Source organism: Cnephaeus nilssonii (genome assembly GCF_951640355.1).
Source record: "Cnephaeus nilssonii genome assembly, chromosome: 15".
Classification (NCBI taxonomy): Eukaryota; Metazoa; Chordata; class Mammalia; order Chiroptera; family Vespertilionidae; genus Cnephaeus; species Cnephaeus nilssonii.
In genome coordinates, this window is record NC_137086.1 from 23,523,879 (window position 1) to 23,548,983 (window position 25,105).

At 54.6% G+C, this 25,105-nt stretch overlaps 1 protein-coding gene across 2 annotated transcripts; it reads right to left on the reverse strand.

Moving 5' to 3' along the window:
* Positions 1-20,572: 20,572 nt before the first annotated feature.
* SIX2 (SIX homeobox 2) lies at positions 20,573-24,823 on the reverse strand. Of its 2 annotated transcripts, none has more exons than XM_079791778.1 (2): positions 23,981-24,823; positions 20,573-21,860 (listed from the first exon to the last, which is right to left on the reverse strand). In XM_079791778.1, the coding sequence occupies exons 1-2, from the start codon at positions 24,538-24,540 to the stop codon at positions 21,524-21,526; spliced, it is 897 nt and encodes a 298-aa protein (XP_079647904.1). In that variant the 5' UTR covers positions 24,541-24,823; the 3' UTR covers positions 20,573-21,523. The 2 variants fall into 2 exon arrangements, with proteins under 2 accessions (XP_079647904.1, XP_079647903.1); XM_079791777.1 differs by having other exon boundaries at positions 23,975-24,823.
* Between the last annotated feature and the right edge of the window lie 282 nt (positions 24,824-25,105).

Sequence of the window (25,105 nt, forward strand, 5' to 3'; positions counted from 1 at the left end):
TGGTGTGTGTGTGTGTGGTGTGTGTGGTGTGTGTGTGTGTGTGTGTGTGGTGTGTGTGTGTGGTGTGTGTGTGGTGTGTGTGTGTGTGTGTGTGGTGTGTGTGTGTGGTGTGTGTGTGTGGTGTGTGTGTGTGTGGTGTGTGTGTGGTGTGTGTGTGTGTGTGTGTGTGTGTGGCAGCATGGGTGTCACCTGGGACTCTTAGGAAATCAAAGTCTTAGGTCCCATGCTGACAATCGGTTAACAAGACGCCCAGGTGATTTCAATGCACAGGGGACTCATTGGATTTGCAATTCCTCAAGGGGGCGACCTTGTGTAGGAGGAAAACTCAGGCCATGTGACCTTAGTCATGTGATTTCAGCAAGCCGAGCTCTAGCCTTTCTCTTCCGTAAAGTGGTGGCAATAATATTCGCCAGGGGTTGTGATGATCAGATTGGATGCTGAGTTGGAATCACTTCACAAAGTTTCGGGATGGTGACCATTTCTGTTGTCTGGCCCTAGCTGTTGTTCTTTCATTCTGGCCATCTGGAACCACCCCCCACCCCCCACCCCCACCCCTGTCTGTCTTCTTGCAGGTGCAGGCGGACCGCTCAGCTCCTGCAGATAAAGTCCTGGAGGAGGTGGTCAGCACCAGGTGTGTCGTCACCTTGGCCCACCCACACCCCTCCCCTCCCACCTCCACATCTGGCCCTGGAGACCAGGTGCCCCCACCACTCAGCGGACAGATGCTGCAGCAGAAGAATCACGGGCCCCCTGCCGGGGCTGGCCCCAGAAACAGCCGGGTGGAAATTGGTCTGCGGGATGGGCAAGCCTTTTGAGGGTGCGTGGGGCTGGAGAGTGGCTGGGCTGCGGCCAGCAGCTGGACCATCACAGGAGTGAGGGAACATGGCCTAGAGCAGGAGAGGAGTGTGAATAGAACTGTTGTGCCACCAAGCAAGGCATTCCCCAATCAGCCAGACTGACTTGTGGATGGAGAATAAGATGAGGCTGCGGTCAACCTCGCCAGAGCCCACAGCGTTTCTTGGCTCCAGCCAATTCCTTCTCTCTTAAGATCTGTCCAACGCAGCTGCCCGGGTGGGTCTGCCCAGCCACTCTTTTCCTGATAGCCACGTGCCTTAGATTTTCCTGCCCCGGCCCCTGCAATTTTGTACTTCATCCTGTTCCCATAAACGTCCTGTGAGTCAGATCACGTGGTCCCTCCCCCCCCCTTTTTTTTGGCTCAGGCAATGGGATTGGTATAGTCATATGGCCTCACTGAGTTTTACTTTATGGAAAGCAGAGGCTGAGTATCATGATCAGACCCTGTTTCCCAACTCACTGTAGCTTTCCTGTTCTGTCTCCCCAGTTGCAAACATTATCCAGTCTACAACAATCGCCTCTCTAAGTGTTCAGTCGGCGGTGTTGAGTTCTACTGTCTGGAGTCACACACAATCACCCGCCCAGAGTTCCTTCCGGGGGCCGCCCCGCAGCTGCCTGGGACACGGCCCTGCTCTCTCCCGCCTGGGTGCTTGGGCGGGGTCACTCCTGAAAAAGCAGACAAGGCGCCCTCTCCCTGTGATCTGACTGGCGTCTGGGAGAACTTTCTTCTGAACAATCCCACACAGATCTAGAGAGAGTTTTAAGAAATCACGATCTGAAATCCAGAAGCTTAAAGAATGTAAGAAATGTAGCGGGGCAGGGACCTCCGCTATCAGACCACCGGCTCTCCAGGTGGGCGCTGAGATCGATCCGCGGAGAGCCTGGCCTGGTGGCCTGTGGTTCCAGAGCTTGGGAGTGACATTCCAGGTGCAGCGGTAGGTTTTCTTCTTGCCCTCGGTCTGGGGGCCTCTGTCATGGCTGGGCTTTATAGAGGGGTATCTTCGGACTCGGACACCACGGGCTGAGGCCCAGGGGCCTTGCAGTCCTCTGAGGGGTCCTTCCCCTGTTAGAGGTGCATGTTCAATTCTTTCTTCAGGGCCTGGCCCGCTTTTCCCAGGGGATTTGCTATTCCTGGCAAATCCTCTATCTTCCTTCTTCTTCTTCCTCTCTTTCGTTCCCCAAGTACCCATCCTCTTTCTTTCCCTCTTCCCCCTTTTCTTACTCTTCCCTCACCCACCTTCTTGAGAGCCCTGCCCAGTGCCCCTCTCTCTGGGGTGTGAGGACATGGGAAGAGTCCGCACCCATGTGTCATGTCCCCCCAAACCCATCCCGCCCCCCCCCCCCCCCTCAGCAGCAGATGCAGGCACCTCCTGCTTTGTTTCCTATCCTGAAGGCGAGCAGCTGCCGCACTAATTGCCACCAGCAGGGGGTCCAGGCAGAGCTCACACTCCTCCTGCCACGGAGGCCAGGGCGGCCCAGGGGGGCAGGTTGTCAGAAGCCCAGCGAGAAGCCAGCGCTGAGCATTATTCCAGGAATTTTAAACTCCTGTGAAAGGCTTTGCTGCATCTCACTTCAGTACACATCACGCTCCAGTTACTGCGCGGAACCGCGGGGGCATCAGCCTGGGCAACACTTATCAATATTTCAGCTCGAGAAAGGCAAATGATGTTGAAACATTGAACTACATTTCCATCTGTTCACACTGACACGGGACAGGCACAGTACCTCCTCCCCAGCTCCCTCGGAAGCAGCGAGACCCACTGGCCTGGCCTCTGCCCCTGCCTCACTTCCTCCTCCTCCTCTCTTCTCGCTTGGGCCCGGATGTTCATACCTGTGGGCAAAGTCGAAGGAGCTTCATAGTGACTACGGGTTGGGTTTGTTGGTAGAGCAGGGGTGGTCTCACCTCAGAGAATCTGAGACTGATATCCCCCGTGTTGATGGACAGGGGAAAGCAGGGTCAAATGGGCTCTGTCCCCTTTGGTATCAGGGCGCACTGTCACCATCCCCTGCACTGGCCTGGCTCAGTGCCTGCAGATTGGCCCTCCTGCAGCAAGGTCCCAGGATGGGTGGTTAGACATGAAAAAGAACGCACAGGCCATTAGCAGGTGCATACCCACTGCTCAAATACTGTAAACAAATACAGCATTTCATTATACTCCCATTTTCCCTGGAATGAAACAGAATTTATTGGCAGGAAAGAACCTTGAGAAATACGAGTTCAATAGTCTCAAAGGATCTGAGCAGTTCCTAGGGTGTGGAAAGCAGGGGAGTGGCCTGCTTTAGTGGCTCCCGGGAGAGCCCACGGGGTGGCCCGCCAGCAGGGCCCCCAGGAGGCCTGAGAGTCACAGGAATAGGGAACACGGAACACGCACCCCTTTTGCCCCGGCCCTAAAGCAGAATGAGGAACTCCTCTGCAGACGGTGCTTTTACAACTTCTTCTCTGCTTGCAGACAAGGCCACCCACATCCCAAGCCAGACGGGAGAAGAATGGCTCCCCGAGTCTTCAGAAATGGGGTTCTCTTCCTCAGTCATGGCAGAGGACTGAAGAGGGCGATATCGAGTAGCATTTGAACCAAATATGTAGATAAGGGTTGACTTCACGAACAGTCATCTCTGAAATCTGATAGCGATGAGTCAGAAGTCCAGGCCCTTGCTGACACCCCTGGAGACGGAAGTTCTTTGCAGGTGTTTGTGCCTGGTGAGGCCGTGGGGAGGCAGCAAAGGGCCCTCCGCAGGAATCCGGAGGGGCTGCCGAGTGGTGTAAAGATGTAAACCTATTTGTAAATAGAAAAATAGAACGTGTTTACTTCTATCAAGGAGGGGTGCTTTTTAACTTCACTGTCTCTGTAAGACTCAGGATTCTTGCCAAAATGTTGGAAAGACACAGCTTTTCCCTTTCCCTCCCTGACCAAAGAAGATGAGGATAGTGCCAGCTGGTTTGGCTCAGTGGCTAGAGCATCAGCCTGCAGACCGAAGGGTTTCAGGTTCTATTCCAGTCAAGGGCACATGCCCAGGTTTTGGGCCCGATCCCCAATGGGGGGGGAGGGGGAGGAGGCGTGCCAGAGGCTGCCAATCAATGATTCTCTCTCATCATTGATTTTTTTTTTCTCTCTCCCTCTCCCTTCCTCTCTGAAATCAATACAAACATTTTTTTTTTTTAAGATGAGGGTAGTAAGGAGGAGAGAAGAGAGGGCACTTTGAAACCAATTTTTAAATGAGTCTCATGCTTCCCGAAATTGCCCAAGGATGCCCATGATTGAGGCATCCAAGCCAACCATAAATTAAAGATTTTATAGGCAGGAAAGTTTAGGCAGGAAACTAAATGTGGGTCTGGTAGCATTATGGGTATATTACTATCATGTTTGATCCGCGGCCAAAGTCTTGCCATTCCCCACAATGGGAAATAGGCAGCGAGGACACGATCCTGCTCACCAGCCAGGACACAGTCCTGCTCACACGTGAACTGTCAGAATGACTCCTGGGACTGACTTTGACCTTCACCTCTGACCTGGGGATCAGGTCTGCCAAGCCTGCCACAGAGGTTGGAACAAAATAGAACTTGGATGTGACAGCTCACCGGAGCTCCCCCTCATGTCTGTCTGATACTAGGAGAACAGCCTGAGCGTCATCAGCTTGGCAGTGACCCAGCCATGGACAGGCGGCCTGGGGCAGCCCTGGGGGGCGGGGTGGGGGAGGGGCGGGGGGTGTAACTGCTGAAAGAACACAGGACGAAGGTTCTGCAAGAGGATGGAGCAGGGTCCCTGGAGAGTCACGGATTCCCCACTGAGGCTGCCCCAGGAGCTGGGCTGGTGGGTGGTATGCTGGGCCTGGAGTGGTGGCTCACAGGGACACTTTGATAAGTCATCACTCAGTCCCGTGAAGGTGTGTGCGGAGTCTCTCCTTGGTATGACCTCGGTAGCCAGCACAGTGCACGATGAATGGTCCATGTGGGATGCTCACGAACCCAGGTGTGCACAGGCCCTCTCACTGCCACTGGTTCTTAACCCTGCAGAGCAAAGACCCCAGCGGGGATGGTGACTTCCCTCCCAGCTCTCCTTCCTGGGTCTATCCATTTACTATGGAATCCCGTGTTTTCGCTGGAGATGGTCCTCAGAGGCAAGGGATCATGACGGGTCAGAGTCAGTATTTTTAACAGGGCGTGGAGGTGATTCTGATGCACAGCTCGATTTGGGACCCTCAAGGACACACACGCCTTCCCACCCCGGAAGTGTTGACTGGCAGTTCCAGAGTTTGTTCTGTAGACAAAATGGGCTCCCAGGTGGGAGAGGCAGAGGGGTGGGTGGGAAAGTGCCAGAATACTCCCTCTGGCCCAAAACATTCCTTCACCCAACCCACCAATCCCACCTTAATTCTCACCACAGGGTATCATCCAAGTCTTTGGGCTAAGTGCTGTCCTCTCTAAAAACTCCTAAAAACACAGCTCTTGCTATAGAGTCTGTCTCTCTTTCCAAAGATTGAAGGCTGCTGAAAGCAAAAACTGTCATCTCATGTGGCCCAGGAGCCATCCCGCCTATGTGGGCTGCACCCCTGAACCTGCTGTATCACAGGAGCCCAGTCCTCCCCGCCCCTCACGGGCCAGCCCAGCGGCCAGTCCCAGGCCGCCTGCTCTGCACAGTCTTGTGAGCAGGGAGGGTGACATTTCCTTTTCTCAGTGCCATCCTCCTGCTGGTCACCTCCCCAGCTGAGCATTTAGGGCAAAGGCACAGGGAGCCAGACTGTCTGCCCCCTCCTGGCACCGTGGCCGGGAAGTGTCTGACAGCTCGGCTGCCCTGTCCTTGGTGCCAGGCACCAGGATGAAAGGAAACCCCAGAATGGCAGTTTGGGATCATCTAGTGCCCTGGGCCGGATAGGTTCCCGGCAAGGATTAGTGGTTTCCTCTGAAAAAGCCACAGCCAGTCCTTCAGACAATACCTCCTCTTCTGGGGATCCCTAGCCCCCTCTCCTAACCAGGCAGCCCAGGGTCCTGGGGTCTCCCAGAATGCAAAGGACAGCTTCTCTTGGAATACCTCTGGTGACAGGGAACTCACCACCTTTCAAGGTAGCCTGATTCATCTCTAGTTGTTCTAGGCCAGTGGTCGGCAAACTCATTAGTCAACAGAGCCAAATATCAACAGTACAACGACTGAAATTTCTTTTGAGAGCCAAATTTTTTAAACTTAAACTTCTTCTAATGCCACTTCTTCAAAATAGACTCGCCCAGGCCATGGTATTTTGTGGAAGAGCCACACTCAAGGGGCCAAAGAGCCGCATGTGGCTCGCGAGCCGCAGTTTGCCGACCACGGTTCTAGGCAGTTCTTCCTTCTGTTGACTCATTGGTTTCCTCCTTGGGTCATGGCACAATGCCTGCTGCTCTGTCTAGGGGACAGTGGGGCACCAAATAATTCTACTATCAAGGGATCAACAGAATGCTTGCTCTAAGCCTGCTTCCGGGGGAATTCTGGAACTGTCACTGTCCACAGGCTACCTCTTCAGACACCGAAGGTCTCTTCTTAAGGGGAGGATACTTTCAGGATTGTTGCCTCCACCCCTCCTGCAGCTGCTCCTGCTGCCCCTCAGGCACCTGTCAACTCCATGTTCTATTCAGCCATCACACCAGCAGGTTTATATCACCCCAGGCCCTGCACACAGTGCTGAGGGCGGCTGCTGGGTGTTTCCGCATGTCCTGGGCACTCTGGGCCCTCTCATCCACCAAGTGCCTGTCCTGGAACACTTCGCTGGGTTCCCGTTCCCCTGAGCTCTACTGGTACCTCTTCCCCCATCAACATAAAGCCTGGGTCTGAGCCACCAACCCAACTACTGGGGGGCAGTGGACAGATATCTGGGGCCAGCGGGCTATGTCTTTGGAAACAGAAACCACAGCCTTCCTCACTGAGCCTCTCTGAACCCCCCAACTCCAGAGTATGTATTTTTATTGTGATAAAGTACATATGGCATAAGATTTACCATTTTAATCATTTTTAGATACACAGTTAATTAATACTAAGTGCATTCACAGTGTTGTGCAACCATCACCACCATCCATCTCCAGAATTTTCTCATTCTCCCCAACGGAATCTCTGTACCCATTAAAAAATAACTCCCGCCAAAACCGGTTTGGCTCAGTGGATAGAGCGTCGGTCTGCAGACTGAAAGGTCCCAGGTTCGATTCCGGTCAAGGGCATGTATATTGGTTGCTGGCACATCCCCGGTGGGGGGTGTGCAGGAAGCAGCTGGTCGATGTATCTCTCTCATCGATGTTTCTAGCTCTCTATCCCTCTCCCTTTCTCTCTGTGAAAAATCAATAAAATATATATATGTAAAAAAAATAACTCCCCATTCCTCTCTACCCCATCTTTTGGCAACTACGATTCTACTTTGTGTGTCTATGAGTTCAACCGCCGTTGAATGGAATCAGACAACCATACAGTATTTACATGAAAGCACGCAATCAGATAGTATTTGCTCTTTTGTGACTGGCTTATGTCACTAAGGATAATGTCCTCAAGGTTCATCCATGTTGTAACCTGTTTCAGAATTTCATCCCTTTTTAAGGCTGAATAATATTCCCTTATAGGCAAATATCACATTTTGTTTATTCATCCGTTGATGGACACTTGGGTTGTTTCCATCTTTTGCCTATTGTGAAGAATGCTGCTATGGACTTGGGTGTACAGATATCTGTTCAAATCCAGAGTGAATCTTGGGTGTAGCAACAGAGCCACCATCCTCTCTAAACAATAACCAAATCCTCCATCACCCCTTCTAGGAAAATGGCGCAACCACCTCTTCCCTCTACCAGGATATTTTGATCTTAGGCCCAGAAAAGTCGGGTATCTTGCCTAAGGACACAGAACAAATGAAAGGACTATAGCATCTGAATGCAGGACATTGAGATGTTGACATTGCCAGTCCCTCCCAGTTTTTAAACAAAGCCTCAGTGTGTTTCGCTGGAGCCAAAAAGAGTAGGTGGATTGAGAAAGGGGGTGATGCTGTGGTATGGGGGCAGTACTCGAAGCCACAGGTTTGGGAGACTTGTCTCAACACACACAGGAGAGGGGAAGAAAAAAAAAATCAAAGCAAGGCCCAGACGATTTCTGGCTAAGAAATATGCTGGAAAGATTTGAACTGTTCTAGGAAGATTTGCTCTGTGAAGCTGCCTCCTTCCTCTGACCAGGCACCAGTCAGCAGTAACCCCAGCCCCTCATGACCTTCAAAAAAGGCATAATTGGGCCCTCTTTTGCATATTAGAGACACTGGGTGAGCTGTTCACCAACTGCACAGAACTGGGCACCATAGGGAAGGAGATTTAGGAGGAGGGAGCAAAGCTGGGTTAAGGTGGAAGAAGAGGGAGGAGGTGTGGCCAGGCAGAAATGACAAGGATTGACAGGGAAGCAGAGAGAGGGTGATGGCATTGGAACAGGGTAGGTATAAAATGCGATGATAAGTTGCATTTACTAAGCACCCAGGTAGTGCCAACAGCCACACAAGATAGATCTTGCCCTCGTTGCACAGATGAGGAGAGGTTCAGGGAGGTCAAGTAAATCACCCAAATTCACAGTGGCAGGATCAGCATGGAACTCAAGTCTGTACGGCTCCAGACCCCAGGTTCTTTCCTCAGTGCCACATAGAGAAAAACCTTGGGTTTGGATCCGGGGGCCATGGTGACAGGACCTATTAGCCTAGAAGACGAATAGAGAAGGATTTCATGACAGGGCCTATCTACTAACCCCTCCCTGAACATACACACACACACACACACACACACAAGCCCATTCCTTCATCTAGCTGGAAAGAGCAGGATTTGGAGTCAAGAAATCAGCTTCATCTCCCCCAGTTATTGAGTGGGTGGCTTCCGGTCTCAGTATTCCGTAATATTGGCCACCCTCATATCTCCCAATGAAAGTGTAACACATGTAAGTCCTGATAGAAGTTAAAAATATTTTAAATATTTATATTATTGTCGCTATTTTTTTTTTGTGTTAATTCTCACCCAAGGAGATTATTTATATATATATCTATATATATATATATATATATATATATATATCCGTGTGTGTGTGTGTATTCAGGGGGGTGGGGGTTAGTAGATAGGCCCTGTCATGAAATCCTTCTCTATTTGTCTTCTAGGCTAATAGGTCCTGTCACCATGGCCCCCAGACCCAAACCCAAGGTTTTTCTCTATGTGGCACTGAGGAAAGAACCTTGGCCTGGCCTGCAGGATTGGACCAAAACCGGTTCTCTGACATCCCCCAAGGGATCCCAGATTGCGAGAGGGCGCAGGCCAGGCCAAGGAATCCCACCAATGCACAGGGCCAGGGAGGGGCGCGGGAGGTTGGCCAGCCAGGGAGGGACCGCGAGAGGGCTTCAGGGCATGTCCAGCCCATCTTGCTCAGTCCCGGACCCCAGCAGCAAGCTAACCTACCGGTTGGAGCATCTGCCCCCTGGTGGTCAGTGCACATCATAGCGAGTGGTTGAGCGGCCTTAGCATGTCATTAGCATATTATGCTTTGACTGGTTAAATGGATGACTGGATGACTGGACACTTAGCATATTAGGCTTTTATTATATAGGATTTTTTTTCATTGATTTTCAGAGAGAGTGAAAGGGAGGAAGCGAGAGAGAGAAACAACCATGTGAGAGAGAGATATTGATTCGTTGCCTCCAAGTACTGGGACTAGGAATCAAACCTGCAACCCAAGTATGTGCTGTTGACCAGGAATTGAACCTGAGACCCTTCAGTCTGCAGGATGACCCTGTAACCATTGAGCACACCAGCCAGAGCAAGCTGGTGGTGTTTTAAGAGGCCTGATCTAAACACAGTGTGAGCAACACAGCATCCAGTTGACTTTTCCAGCTCTTCACTCAGCACCAGGGTGCTAACAACCTGGCCACACCCTTCCTTGCCCATCCAAGCATTAACATCACTTCTTTCAAATGTTCCCCGTGAAGGAAGCTCTGAATTCTTCTAGAGGATTAATTTCACACCCTAACAACATGGTTTTTACTCCTTTTTTATGCTCTGGGCTCTGCCTCTCTTCCCCCCCTCCTTCCTGGGCAGCCTGAATACGTTTTCAAATGCATAAAAGAAAATACAGAGGACCTCAAAGGAAACCAGTCATTTTGAAATACAGTTATCAAAATATTTCTTAAAGTAGTGATATAGCAATATCCATGCTTCCCCATTAATGGATTAAAGAAGATCCCCTGGCAGGACTAATCACCACTGGAGTTTTGAAGCAGTGATGTGCAGAGATGATATTTGCAGATACCTGCTGCAACTGTCATGGGATTTGAAAATATCTGTGGTCACTGCTAGCACTACTGTGGCTGGATGCCTCCGTTCATAATTTCAGAAAAAGCTAAATTTCAGTTAGAAGTTAGTGAGATAAAGAGGTCAGTTTTTCCCCCAAAGTCTAGGAGTCTTGAATCCTATCCATTAATCTCTTGGTGGGAAGGAACTCCAAGTTAGAAACACTTGTGTTAATGCAGTGTTTTTCACCTGGGAACCTACCGGAAATGTAAATCCACACCCCGCCCCCCCCTGCCCATTTAGTGAGTCAGAAACTCCAGGGTGGGGCCCAGCAATCTGTGCTCCAGTTTGAGAGCCGCTGTCTTAGAGCTCCGGAGCTCGGTGGGATACAATTCCTGGAGTGGAAGGCGTGGCAAAGGTGACTCCTTACCCCCAAAGTCCTAGAGAATGATGGATGGCCCTCTATTTTCTCCCTTTGCTTTCTTCAGACTAACCCTCCAGCTGAGGCAGACTGGTGGTGTGGAGTTCTAAAACCCACGATTCTTGTTAAAGCATAAAGCAGCTTCGGCCACACGTGCAGAATAAACTACAGCTGCAGGGACAGCGGCTAAGGTCTCACTCATTTATGTACATGAATAATTTGCCTTCTAATTATCTCCATAAAAGTGAGAAAACTTGCCTGGCTTATTAGTGCCTTTAGCACTAGGAAATCATCAGACACCCCCAGTAGCTTTCTAGTGATTCCTAGAGGAGGGAGCCATTTTCAAGGCATCAGCCTGCCAAGTTGGGTCATTATGGAGCCTTTTAGACCCGGTTCACACAGAACGGGGCACTTGCAAATTCATCTGTGTTGGGATGGGCGCTCGCTCCCTCTCTGTCAGCACGGGCTTCATTCCTCAGAGCCAGCTGGCAGCGTCCTTCCCAAAGGTTCTGGGAGGAGGGCCCGCACCATGATGGGCCGGCAGGGAGGGCTGCCTCAGGACACCCCATCTCTCCTCTGGCCCTGTTCAACCTGCCCTAGTGTCCTTTGGGGAAACACTGCTAGGCTTATAACCTTCCAATTCCCTGACCCCCAGAGCACAGGCTTTGGAAAGCTGAAGGTGTATTGGTGATTTATTAGACAGTGGTTTCTCACCTGGCTGGGAGGAGGCTCCTCTGCAGGTCTTGGGTCTCCCAGGGTTGAGCTTAAGGACTGAGTGTTAGGAACAGAATCTGCAAGTGAAGAAAAATTGAACCTACATTTCTCCAGCAGGTGGCACCATAACTTTACCTTCCACACCTCCATGGCCAGGGAAGGCAGCTCTGAGTTTGCAAATCAGGCATGTGAGCTGCCACCTGGGACTCCCCTTTTCAGAACTGAGGGCTTGGCATTCCCTAGGGTAGCAAAGTAACTCCAACTAACCTTCTCCACACCACTCTTCTCCAAATAGCTTCAATATTTTTTATTCTTTATCTGAGCATTATAAACTTGTCAGAAATATTTAGTGATTGTCCTTCTAGACCTGGAGCACCGAGGAAGAATTTCGGCAAGCCACAAGTGTGCTCTCTATCACCCTAAAATTCTGGGGCTTTCCCCATACACCCCCAGCCTCCTCATAGAGAGACTTGCCACCCAGATCTTCTAAAATCTACTTTTATTTTTAACATAATAATGAGAGCACTTGCCTGGCTGACACATAGCTCAGAGGTTAGGGGAAGCAGCAAGGAGAACACGCTGCAGGATTTAACTCTGTACAGTCTTTGGAAAGATGAAATCCTGACCAGTAAGTCATACACGGGAGCATACATTTTTATACATGTTTACACAGGACTGTCTCTCTTTGTGTAGAATTTCAGAGTTAATTCACCTCAGCCAGCGGCTCACCCAGTGTAGGAATGCCTCCTGCATGATGACAACCGAGGGAGACAGAGTCCTTTCCAGTTTGCAGATGGTGTTCACAGCTCTTTGAATGCTCACTACCACCTCGTGAGATACACGGGTGACATAACTTGCCCAAGGATCACAGTTGCTAGTTGTCTGACTTCAAACCCAGCACTCTCACGACAACACAGCTGCCTCCCCATCCCCCTTGACTGATGTTTGTCCAGCTCTTACTGAAAACTGCCTGCAGGTCAGCCTGTCCCACTGTTTGGTAGCTCTGATTTTGAGAAACACTTTCCCTATTGTCTAATTATCTTCTGCTGCATAACAACTACTCCCAAACTTTAGTGATTTAAAACAACCACCCTATTCTCAGACCTCATGATGTTGTGTGTCAGGAATTCAGGGGACACTTGTCTGGCTGATTATTCTGTTCCATGTGGCATTGACAGAGGTCATGCGGTGGCGTTTAGTTGGCCGATGAGCTGATCTGAAGGGTCCAGGGCAGCTTCTCTTGCATGTGTGGCTCCTTGGCAGGGATGATGGAAGCTGGGCTGGGCCTGTCCCCCAGAGCTCCTCCGCGGGGACTGTCCAGCACTCAGGCCTCAGGGGAGCTAGACTTCTTACATGAAGGCTCAGAGCCCCAGAAGAGAATGTTCCAGTGATCAAGATCGAAACTGCATGCCCTATTATGACCTAACCTTGCGAGTCCTATCTGCCTTTCTACCATTTCCTATTTGTTGAAGTAGTCAAGAGGCCCATCCAGGTTCTGGGGGGAGGGAGGTAAAATCTGCCTCTTGAAGGAAGAGTGTAAAAAAATTTGACACTGTGTTTTGAAACCACCACACTTATTGAATTGAAATGAGCTGTTCTATATCTGTCTTTAGCTCCATAGTTACTATACATAACCCTTCTTCTCTATTCGAAACTTTTTTGTAAGTTTTAAGACAGCCTTCCTTAAATACATGAGATTTTGACCCAGTCTACAGAATGATCTTTTAGGGTAAGACAAAAAGAAAAAGCAAACCCAGAATTTTCAGTCTCACTTTAATTTTACCTATAAATTTTTTAAATGGAGCTTTACTAATACTTCTTATATAGGTTGAGGCTGGTACCTACTTTCAGGCCATTTCAGGTGCAAACATGTTACCCGTGTATAAATGATATTCCAAGAAAAGAGTGAATGTTTACCAAAAGGATTGTCAGTGGGGCCCTTAATTATTTGTCTCCCTGGAGTTACACAAGTGCTTGAGCGCCAGGCTGATCATGTCTAGTTTTAAGGAAATTATCCATCCCCAAATGGTTAAGACGCTCTAAAGGATTTGGCAAATGAACTTTAGATTAAAAAAACTAAATAATTAATACTAGCAGAACAATGAAATACCATTACACAGCTATTAGAGTGGCCAAATCTAAAACATTGACAACAGCAAATGCTGATGAGGGTGTGGAGCAACAGCAACTCTCATTCACTGCTTGTGAGAATGCAAAATGGTACAGCCCCTTTGGAAGACAGCTTGGTGGTTTCTTACAAAACTAATCATGCTCTTACCATTCAATCCAACAACCATGCTTCTTGATTTACCCAAAGGAGTTGAAAACTATGTCCACATAAAACCTGCACATACATTTTTACACCAGCTTGATTCACGATTGCTAAAACTTGGGAGCAACTAAGGTGCCCTAAGTAGGCGCATGGATAAATAAACAGTGGTACATCCAGACAATGGGATGTTATTCAGCACCAAAAAGAAATGAACTCTCAAGCCAGGAAAAAACCTGGAGGAAACTTAAATGCATGTTACTGAGTGAAAGAAGCCAGTGCGAAAAGGCTGCATACTGTATGATTCTAATTACATGACATCCTAGAAAAGGCAAAGCTATGACTGTCAGTAAAAAGATAGGGGGGCGGGGTGTTTGAAGGAAATGGAAGGGATGAATAGGTGGAGCACAGGGGAGTCCTTTCCATTTTCTCCAATTAAAAAGCCTACAGCCCTTGGGGGACCACCACAAAATCCTTATTCCCATTCTGAGGAAGTCTCTGGCTCCCAAATCATTTGCTGCAAGCCTTAACAGACAGGTCTTAAGCCCAATAAGAAAGCAAAGCTCTAGTTCTCAGCTCCGCCCACTTCTGCGAGCTTCCTTTGTATGGAAGTGCCTGTGAGGCGAGGCCTGTTTTGGGCGTTCCTTTCAGTGATTTCAGGGGTAGGCTGTTCTGATTTTGAGGTACCTTCATTTTAAATCTCTGTGGCAGCATCTAGATCTCCATGATGGCTGCCCTCTCTCTGCATCCTTCCCCTAACCTCAGCGGAACAATCTTGACTCTTTGGGCTGATTTGGTATCTGTGATTTCCCCCACACTCACCAAGTCACCTCAACAATAAAGTGTAGGGGAAAGAGCCTCCACTAACTCTGGGTCCTCAGGAAAGTCCCATATGACAACACCCTGAGTCTCACATCCTCATCTGTCGAATGGGGTAAGAATTACTTTCCTGCCTACCCTATATAATTGTGAATATTAAATAATAGGAGCTCGTGAAACCACCGACACTCTGTCGAGGACCATATAAATGCTGGGAGTTACTTATTTCATGACGTATTTTGCTTTCAGAAATCATTCAGCGTCAGCTTTCCCCTTTCTAATTCCCTCCAGGCCCCAGCTCCCTTCCGGGACTGGGCTGGGAGGAGAAGGGAGGGGTGACTCACTCTTCCTGGCCCTCCTCCTTAATCAAGCCTCACGCCAGCCTGGCCCACGCACCGGCTGATCCTTAGGCCTGGCCCAGTGACCTCCCTGGGAGTTCAGGTGTCTCAGAGCAGCTTATCAGAGTCACAGTGCTCTGCCTCCGGACAAGAGGACATTGCATATACATGATCTCGAAGTGGCAGAATCAGAATCACCTAGCTCAGGTGGGATGCAAGTTCTCGCACCACCACCATCTCAGTGGGCAGATAAACAGGCGGGCTTCGAGTGGGCAAAGCGGGGTGTGTGGGGAGAGGGGGCAGGGATGGGCCGGTTTGTTCTGGTCTTTGAAGAGCAGAGTCTGGATTGCCCCTGCCTAACCGATCTCCTTGAACCCCAGCCACCAACCCGTGTTAATGGAATGGGATGGCTTTAAGATACCCCCACCACACCAGCCAGCCAGGTCCCTGACCGACCAGCCCAGGATGAAGGGGGGGGGGAGGGGGGAGAAAGCACACACAAAGAGGAGAGCATTCCACCAAGCACTCCTCTCAGCCCTCCGAGTCCCAATCAGCCTCACCTTCCTGAGCAGAAAGGCGGGGATTGGGCCGGAGGAGCGGGAGGAGGAAGAGGGAGGCGGCAGCCGGCTGACTCCAGGGTCCTGAGGTTCCATCTTTACTCCCGAGTAAACAGCGCTGGTCGAAACCCCTCCCAAGTACCCGACGGTGCGTCCCCGTCAACTTAGTGAGGGCGGCTGCGGAAGCTGAGTCACCCCCCCCCCCCCCGCGAGGAGATCACCTCTCACGGACCCGAGCGGGTCACCGAGGCTGCGAGCCCCGTCGCCACAGCCCCGCCTGGAGCCAGCCCTCCTGCAGTGTTCGCATCGCGCAGCACCCCCCCCCCCCCAAAAGCTGCCTCTATTCCCCCACGCCCCAGGAGTTACCTGCCCCTGCCCCGCCACCCGGGACCAGGCAGCCCTCCAACCCCGGCGCCGCGCTCGCACGCAGTGGGGACCCGGGAAGAGGGGCGCTGCAGATCGCGGGGAGCAGGTTCAGATGCCTGTCCTGCCGCCGCAATGCGTGTGACTCCGCGCCAGCTCCCGAGCCTGGCGTCTCAGTTTCCTCCGCCAGGAAGAATAGCTCCTTTGTGCGGCCGCCGCGAGAATTAAACAGACACCAGGTGTGTAACGTGCCTGACGCGTAGCAAGCGTTCAAGCAATGGCAGTTTTGACCGGTTACGCTGGGGAACAAGAGGTCACCATGGAGCTGCGTGTCCCGGGCCCAGTGGTCCTCGCAGCAGTGAGCTTTTGAGGGAGTGAGCGCGCCTGGCTGGGCAGACCAGCGCCGGCTCTTGGAACAGCCCCGAGGAAGGGAACCAGGGCTCAGCTCTGCGAGTCCGCTCGTCCTGCTGCTCCTGCCTTCCTGTCTGGCCCCTCGTTCGACTCAAGTCTGATTCCCTGGCCGGCAATTAGGGCAGCGCTGCGCGGTGGTTCTGCAGAATCCTGGGTGTGGGCCGTCGGGCCTGGGTGCCCTGGACGGCAGAGGTAGAGTTCCCTTGAGGCAGGATGGCTACTGGGGATGACAGTTGCATGTGGCTTTGTCGTCCAAGCATACGGGCTCCCAGGCTTCTGAGTCAAAGGACCTGAGAAATGGGGTTGTACAGCCTGGCTGTCCCGGCTCCCCTGCCCTCAGGCCCAGAGCGTCATGATACCCCAAGCAGCTTGGGCTACTCGCTCCAGAAGGTGGGCCAAGCCGGGCCTGTCACTGAGTGTCCGTCCACTGAGTGTCCGGCCAGGACTCTGGTGGCTGCGGCCGCCAGGGGCAGGCGGCACACAGATTCTTCCCAGCAGGTCACCAGAGTCCCTGCGCGGTACTCGGCGAGTGAGGGTGCGCTTGGCACCCAAGGAGGGCTGGGTAGTTCTTGATTCAGGCCTGGCAGGGCTAGGGCTGCTCGCGTCCTAAAGAAGGCCTGCCCCTACCTGCCCACCCTGTGCCAGCCTCAGGTGTGTGGGTCCCTCCACGAAAGGGAGTCTTGGGGGGCAACCAGGGACGCGGTGGAGCCACGCGAGGCGGTCCTTGGGCGCATCCACTCGGTCCTACGGGCGCCTCTCTCTGCACTTGGGGCGGCCGGCTCTACCTGGAGGGGGAGCAAGCCCTGCTGCTGAGATTGTAGGGAGACAGAGAGAAAACTCACCCCATTGGAGGGCACCCAATCTCACCCTCTCTATTCGGATTCCACCCCTCAACCCAGAAAACCGTTTCGGAGTTCGGGCGCACAGGGACCCGCGGAGTTCCAGGAAGAAACACGCCCGCGAAGCAGCTCCCTCCCGAGGCCTTAACCCTGACACCAGGACGCCAGGTCTTTCTGGCCCAGGCTTGGCGCGGCGAGCTGGAGACCCGCCTTCCTTTCTCGCTCACCGGGCAGCAGAGGGTCCAGGAATCAGAATCAGCTCGCGCTGGGTGGTGTTCTGGCTGCGCGGGAGCCTGGTCCTCCTCCAGACCCCGGTGCCTCGGCTTTGGAGCCCCAGCGCTTGGGACCGGCCTGGGCGGGCCCTGGCGCACCGGCTCGCCTATGCGCTCCGTGGTGCGCGGCCTCCCCATCCGTGCTCACCAGCGCGTTCCATCGCCCTGCCACCCGCACGCACTCTCGTGCCATAGCCCGTACATCCTCGCGCACTGGTTCGCACCGGCTGGAGTCCCCTTCCCGCATCCCTAGGCAGGTTTGCGCCGTCCAGAGGACCGAAACCGTAGCAACGGCATGGGGACCACACACACACACACACACACACACACACACACACGCACACGCACACGCACACACGGAAGGGCCCAGTCGCCGAGCCCAAGTCCCTCGGTCCTTCTCCACCTGACATTCAACACAGAAACATTTACACCTCTCCCTTCCCGTCGGGCAGCATGCTGGCGAGACGAGGGCGTTGGTGGGGTCCGGGAGGCGGAACCCCCAGCGCTCAGACTCCGGCGCCCGCACCCAGCTGGTCCTTGTTCTTCCTGGGGGCCCAAATGGTGTTTCCTATAAGGACGGGGGAAACCGAGGACGGAGTAGCCTGGCGTCTCTCCCCAGATCTCCCTGGCCCTTTTAACCTCTGCAAGTGCGCCATGCCGTCACTCCCTGGCCCCAGATGGCCCCCGGGAGATGCGCTTCAAGGGAGGGACAGCAGGGTGCAGCCTGCCCTGAGCCCGGGTGAGAGCTGCCTAGCGCGGAGGGTCCTGCGGGCGGGAGGGGGAGGGGAGGAGAATTAAGAGGAAGCGCAGCCAGCCCGAGCTTCCCTCTGCTCTCTCAGTAGCCCTTGGCTATAAGCCCCCAAGCAGGCGAGGCGGCCAGCTGCCCTCGAGGGCTGGGTTCTACCTTCTCCATTCGGTTTCACCTTCGAGGGTCGCGTAGCTATGGGGCCTGAGAACAAATGAAAGGCGAGCGCGGTCGCAGGAGCCGAAGAAGGAAACCCGGCTTCCAGCCACTGCGTCCCTTCCTCCCTTCCGGTCGCCCGCCGCCCCCTGAGTAAAACGCCTGGTTTCTGTGCTGCCACGGGGAGAGGGGGGCAAAAGGGAGGGGTGACAAGCCTCTGGGAACCCTGTTTGGTGGCCTCTCACCGGGAGCGGCTGTATTCACCTGGCCACCTCTGTGCAAAAGTTACCTGCTGGAGGACTGGCTTGTAGAGATTTATGCCGTGGGCGAGTAGCTCCTTGGGTTTATTTTCAGAACCTCTGCCTAGTTTCCCCGTTTAAACACATGTTTTCGGGCTTAGCTTTCCAAGGGGGAAGGCAAGAGGGAAGTTGCAACAAGTAGTGCAGGGTCCATGCCTGAGTTCGCTTTACTGAGTAAAGCTGGACGGGCACCTCGCCCCCTACTGGCCAGCGAGCGCTTCGCGCAAACCCCAGCGATCGCACCTAGGCGGTGAGGGAGGGTGCCAGGCCCAGGTAGGATCCCTGACCTAGGGCTAGAGCTCTCTCTCTCTCTCTCTCTCTCTCTCTCTCTCTCTCTCTCTCTCTCTCGGACTCCGAGACCTGATGCGAGCCCTGCCCAAAAGCTTCCCTGCGAGGCCGGGCCCTGGTCCCGCAGGTGCTGGGCTGGGACTGTGTGGATTTGCGTGCTTCGGGGAGAAGCATGATGCATCTTTGTGCTTGTGTGTGTGAGCGCATGTATTTGGGAGGGGCTCATCTGTGAGTGTTTGTTCTGCCTGAGGACATGTTAGTGTGTTTGTGAAAATGGGTCGTGGGTCTGTGTGTGTGTTTCTCAGTGTATGTGTGCATGTGGACATATGTGGGACAGTCCCTGTGTGGCCACTGCGTGCGAGGGGGTGAGTGTTTTTGGTGCCATCCACAGTGCCTGACAGATAACAAGCTTTCAGTTCTAGTGAATCAAATGATACATGTGTATGCTTGTGCCGTTGTGAAAGGTGTGCACAGCTTGTTTGCCTGTGTATCTGGAAAACGGGGGGGGGGGGGGGGGAGGGCAGGTAGGGTTGAAGCAGGCTCCAGGGGCTCCTGTGCTTCCCCTTTCCAGAAGTAAGCCAGGTCTGTCAGCCAGGCTTCCCGCATCCCGTGAGCCTCTCTATGCCCTCAGGCAGTAGCTGGCTCTTCATGCCAGCCTTCAGCGGAAGTCAGGTCACCAGGGCCTGCAAGTACAGACCAGGTCCCCTGAGGACCTGAGTGTCCCCTGCAAGCAGAGCCTCCAGGAGAGGCCGAGGGAGCTGCCAGGGCTGGGATTCCTCTTGGAGTGCCAGGGCGTGGGGGTACTTGGTGCGGCACCAGGGGGACCAGTCTTAAAGTCCTCTGGGGAGTCATTCCCATGACCTCCAGTCCTGCGCAGAGCGAAGGCACAGCCTCTGCACCAAGTTAGCCCACCCAGTTGACCGCATCTGCGAGGTCTTGACTGGGAAGGAATCCTTGATGCTCAGAAAGTCCCCACAAAAGCGTTTCGGTGAGCGCTGTTCCCTTCCCTTCCCTTCCCTTCCCTTCCCTTCCCTTCCCTTCCCTTCCCTTCCCTTCCCTTCCCTTCCCTTCCCATTGTCCAGGTGGCAGGTTTGGTCCTAAATGTCCTGGTGGCTAAAGTGGGACATGTTCGGTATTTATAGCAACCGCAACCTAAAACGCATCCATTTCCTCTAGGAGGGACATCCCGCCGGCTTTGCCAGGACCGGCTAGACGGGTTGCTTTATAGGAGGGGAGGGGGCTCGATCCCCCAGAGGGGAGGGATGGCTGCAGGTTAATTTACAGCCACAGGCGCCCAGGGCACACGACGCTAGGAGGTATGCCCCTAGCTGGCCAGCCAAGCCCAGGCGCCCTCTTGCTTCCATTTACAACACTCGCCTGGCCCGCGGGGCCAGCCTCCCGGAGTCTCCTCTGACGTCTCCCCTCCCCACCCCTTCATCTCCACTCCAGAAGCTGTCGTTTTCTGAGCTTGGAGGCCTTTGCTCTACGGCCATACACAAGACTAGATGAGCGGCTGCCCTTGGGGCCAGAGAATTTCCCAGTGGGTCGGGTCTGGTTTTGATAATCACTAAGGTGCGCGCCCCTTCAGGGAACCTCCATGACCCGATTTGTTCCCCAGTCTTGGTATTTCCCAACACAGGTGCCCATGCTCCGCACACAGACTCCCATTTCCTCCCCTGAGGTGAACTGAGAGGTGGTGAGGGCACTGCTTGGCCTGTGGGGGAAGAGAAGGCCCAAGGAGGAGTGGGCCGCCCCCTCCCCCATCTCTCATGGAGCTTCCTGGACAAGGAAAGGCCAGAGGGCTTTGGAGGAGGGTTCCGAGTTTTCCACTTCGACATGTTGCGCCTGTGGGAAGGTGTCTCCGGGTTTTGGGACTCGTGGGGCATCCCAGCCCAGAATGGTCCACCCGAGTGTCCAGTCCCTGTAGGGAAATCAGACACTGTTGCACTCAGGGCTCATGGTCCTCGTGGTGTATATCCATATATATTTATCATTTCTAATTTTATTATAAAATAAAAGCAGAAATATTTCCTGAAGAACATTCACATGAGGGCGCAACAGGGAGATGGCAAGTCCGAGGCTCGGGAGGCACGCTCTGGCGGGAGCACTGTGGTCACGATCCGGGAGGAAGAGGCGAGTGCGGGGCTGGGCCTCACTGGGAGGAAGCGGCCAGCGGTAAGGGGGGGTAAGGGGGCCGGCGGGGCCTTCTCACCGCTGCCCTTTCTCTTTCAATTAAGTTACTAGGGCAAAGCTGACACCTGCAGCCCCAAGGACCCCTCTGGGAGGGCCTCTGGAGATGGCCGCGATTCAAAGGCTGTCTTTGCTTTTTCCCCTCCTACCCCCCAACCTCCGAAATCCAGGGGTGGCGGTGGGGGTCAGAAGGCCAGGCAGGAGGGAAAAGACTGAGGGGTACAGACCCAGGGCCAGGATACGTGAGGCTGGGGGAGAGGAGAGAAAATCAGAGAGAGACATAGAAACAGAAACCTAGTGAGAAATGACAAGCCAGAAATATAAAGGGAAACAGAGACAGAGTAAAGAAGGGGAAAGCGAGAAAGGGAGAACGAGAGAGGAGAAGAAAGGGAAAGGAAGAGGAAGAAAGAGCAAGGGAAGAGAGAACAGACAAAGAGAAGCAGAGAGAAGGTAGGAAAGAGAGCATAAGAACGGTGTATAATTTATTCCCTTCCCTGGTTCAAGACCCGGTCCCAGGTCTCCAAAGGATCTCAAAACCAACTTGTTGGGGGGGAAAAAATATTCCCAACGAAGGCCAAACCCGAGGGCCATCCGCAACACCAACCGGTGGTTCTGCCCGCTCGCTTGCGGGTCTCTCAGTCCCTGGCGGGGCCGCCGCGCCCGAAGCCCTCCCGACGCGGCCTCTCTCAGTCCCCGGCGCCAGCCGCGGAGGCCGGCGCACCGGGGCAGGTGCGGCTCTAGGAGCCCAGGTCCACGAGGTTGGCTGACATGGGGTTGAGGATGGAGTCCTGCAGGCCGTGGTGGTGCTGCAGCGGGTCCGCGCCGCCTCCGCCTGGCACGGGCACCGGCACGGGCACGGCGCTGGGGCCCGGAGGGTGGCCCAGGCTGTGCAGGGATGGCAGCCCGGGGGGCGGCGGCGGGCTGAGCAGCAGCGCGGGGCTGGACGACGAGTGGTCTGGCGTCCCCGACGGCGTCTTCTCGTCCTCCGAGCTGCCGAGCACCGACTTGCCGCTGCCATTCAGCGACGCTGCCAGCGGGTTGTGGCTGTTGGAGTTGGAGTTCTCGCTGTTCTCCCTGCAAGTGGCAGGAGCAAGGTCGCAGGTCAGCGGGGGAAACAGAGGCGGCCCAGCGCTGTGACACCTGGAGCCCGAGCCTGCGTCCTCCTCGGAGCCAGAGCCTCCGGGCGCCGGCTGCGGTATTCAGTTTCTACCATCTTATATTTGGCCTGGCCTGGGGCTCTCATTCTTTCCGCCAGTTCTCAATCTCTCAACACCGATTTCTCTCGACTATCCTTCCGGTATCATCTCTATCGCCCCACCTCTCATGCTCTCAATCTCATGAAAATCATTCCTGCTCTCTGTATGTTGCTCCTCTCTGCCCCCTCACTGACCTGCTAACGCTAACATTCCCCACCAGAGCAGAGGGGTAGGGGAGCGTGGCTCCCTGGAGTTGGTCTGGCTTTTCACATCTTGGCTCTGCTATCCAGGGTTGGCTGGATAGATGTAGGGCCAGGAGGGTGAGAGGCCCTAGATACTAGACACTTAAAGTTGGGGACCTCAGAGGCCCTCATCTCCTTTTCTTTTCCTCTGCTGGAGGGAAACCCCTCACTGCGGGCAGGTTCCTGGAGCTGAGTCCTTCCCTCCAGCTTCAAACTGGCAGGCCTGGTGAGTGAGGGGTCTCCTGGTTGGGGCTAGTGACAAAGCCCTACAGATGTAGGACCCCCTTTCCCTGGTGGCACAGTGAAAACTTCCTCTGGGGGACTGGAAGTTGGGGGCTTGGGTGGCAGCTCGTGGGAGACTGGGGACAGGAGAACGAAGGGGCCTAGACTTTCCCGTCATACAGGAAAAGGAGGGACTCTGCGGCCTGCACCTGGGGCCTGGCCTGAGAACCAAGTTCTTCAGGAGTCTGGATGCATGCCAGTCCGGGTGGAAGGGGACCCTAGCAGGGAGAACCCACCTCCTTGCCCTTCCTTTGACTGGCAACCCTGCCAGATGTGAAGATTTGAAATCTTGGGTAGATTTTCTTCACCGGCTTCCCAAGGCCTTTTCTTCCCGTTTTCCTGGAGGGGAACTTCCCACAGAGCTGATACCTCACAGATGTGGCTACCTTAACCTCATGGTTTCAGAGACTAGGGTCCCCCTGATGTGCCCGCCCCCCCTCCAGAGATCTGGCTCCATGGTTCAGTACCTCCACCTAACCCTAGTCATACAAACTCTGGCTTACATACACCGGGTGCCACCAACCCCAGGTATCCTGTTTTGCTGTCGCCCTAAGGCTGGATTCTGCTCCCACAATCAGTTTCTCTCTCCTACCACCCCCTCCCCGCCCCGTCCAGATTTGGATTTCTGAGGGGCCACAGTGCTGGCATCCACAAGGGCCTAGGTCAGTGTGAGGCTAGTTCAGCAAGTCTTGGTTTCCCTGAGGACAAGCCACTCTCAGCCTCTCTTCTGCTCTCAGCTCACCCCAGACCTAGACCTACCCACCAAGGTGGGTAAAACCCAAGGAGAGCGGGGTCCAGGGCATGGCAGGCCAGAGAGGGGCTGCTGGGTCCAACAAGACAAGAAAAAGGGGCATAGGTGTCTCTTCTCTCCCAGAACTGACACTTACCAGCTTTTGGCCTCTCCATCCTTCCTATGCGGGATAAAAGATTCTCGCTGTCAACTCCTATATCCAGACAAGGAAAATTCTTGTCCAGGCCCCTCCGCATTCAGGTCAAACCAGGGAAGTCCCAATCCCAGGCTAGTGGGCCTAGAACTGAGTAAGGCCCACGGAAAGTGCAAGTGCGGACGCGCTACAAGTGCTAGCGAATTCGCTTAAGCCTCCTGAAATCAGCAACCCCAACAGGCCAAACCCACTCAGTCCTTTGGAGGACTCTCAGGCTCTGCCTGCGGAGCCCCGCTTGCAGGCGACCCAGGATCACTGTCTTGCTTTTGCCTGGAAGCTCACTGCGTCTCCATGTTTGTCCACAAGCGACCCCGGCGTCAGCCCATAACTTCCCCAATTGCTTTGCCCGCTTTAGACAAATCCCTGCCCTCTGGGTCTCCCAAAAGATCTCAGCGCAGCCCGGGCCAGGCCAGGATTCACTTGGGCCGTGGCTTTGACTAAGGGCCCGGTTTAGGCCTCTCCCGGGAGTTAAGCCCACGCCATGCGACCCCCCCTCCCTGGAGCCCAAGGGGAGCTCTACTTACTCGTACCTTTCCTTGGCCTCGGCTGCCCGGTCACGCTGTCGCCGGTTCTTGAACCAGTTGCTGACCTGTGTGGTAGTGAGGCCCGTGGCCTCCGCCAGCTCCCGCTTCTCCCGCGGCGAGGGGTAGGGGTTGTGCGCGTACCACTCGCGCAACACGCTGCGACTCTTCTCCTTGAAGCAGTAGCTGGTCTCCTCGCCGTCCCAGATGGAGCGCGGCAGCGGAAACTTGCGGCGCACGCGGTACTTGCCCACCGCACCCAGGGGCCGGCCGCGCAGCTTCTCGGCCTCGATGTAGTGCGCCTTGAGCCACAGCTGCTGCAGCTTGGCGTGGTTGTGCGGCGAGAACTGGTGGCTCTCCAGGATCTTGTAGAGCTCGCGGAAGTTGCCGCGGTGGAAGGCCACCACCGCCTTGGCCTTGAGCACGCTTTCATTCTTGTGGAGGTGCTCGCAGGCGGGCAGCGACCACAGAAAGCGGCCCAGCCGCTCGATGTTGCCGCCCTGTTGCAGCACCTCGCACACGCACGCCACTTGCTCCTGCGTGAAGCCGAAGGTAGGCAGCATGGACATGGTGCCGGCTGCGCCCCCGCCCGCCCGCGCGCGCCCTCACCGCGCTGCGCGGTCCGGCATGGGCGCCTCCCCGCCGGGCGGTCCGGGCCGAGAGGCGGGCGGGGCGGGCTCCCTGGCCCGGCGCTGGCTCCCGGCGAACTCCGAGTCACGGCAGGACGTCCCCGCGCCGGCCGCGGCTCCCGCGCAGCTCTGCGGCCCCGGCGCCGGCCCGCCTCGCCCGCGCCCTGGTCCAAGCCCGGGGGCCGCCCGGGGCGCCGCTCGGCATGCTCCGCGTCCGCTCGCCTGTCGCTCCCTCGCTTGCTTCTCACTAGGTCTCCCTCCCGTCTAGCTCTCTCGCTTTTTTAATAATATTATTCTAAGCGGGCATGAGGCGCGGCGGCCCGCGCCCTGATTGGTCTGGTTATCTGACCCGGGGCCTGCCCGCGCCAGACAATAGTCGGAGTCAAATTATTCGCCATGGAGACGCTGTCAGTCACTGGTAACCCGAGCCCCGGCGGGCCGGGCGGCTCCCCCCGGCTGGCTCCGCTGACAGATCGCCCGGCTCCGCGCAAAGCGCAGGGCAGCT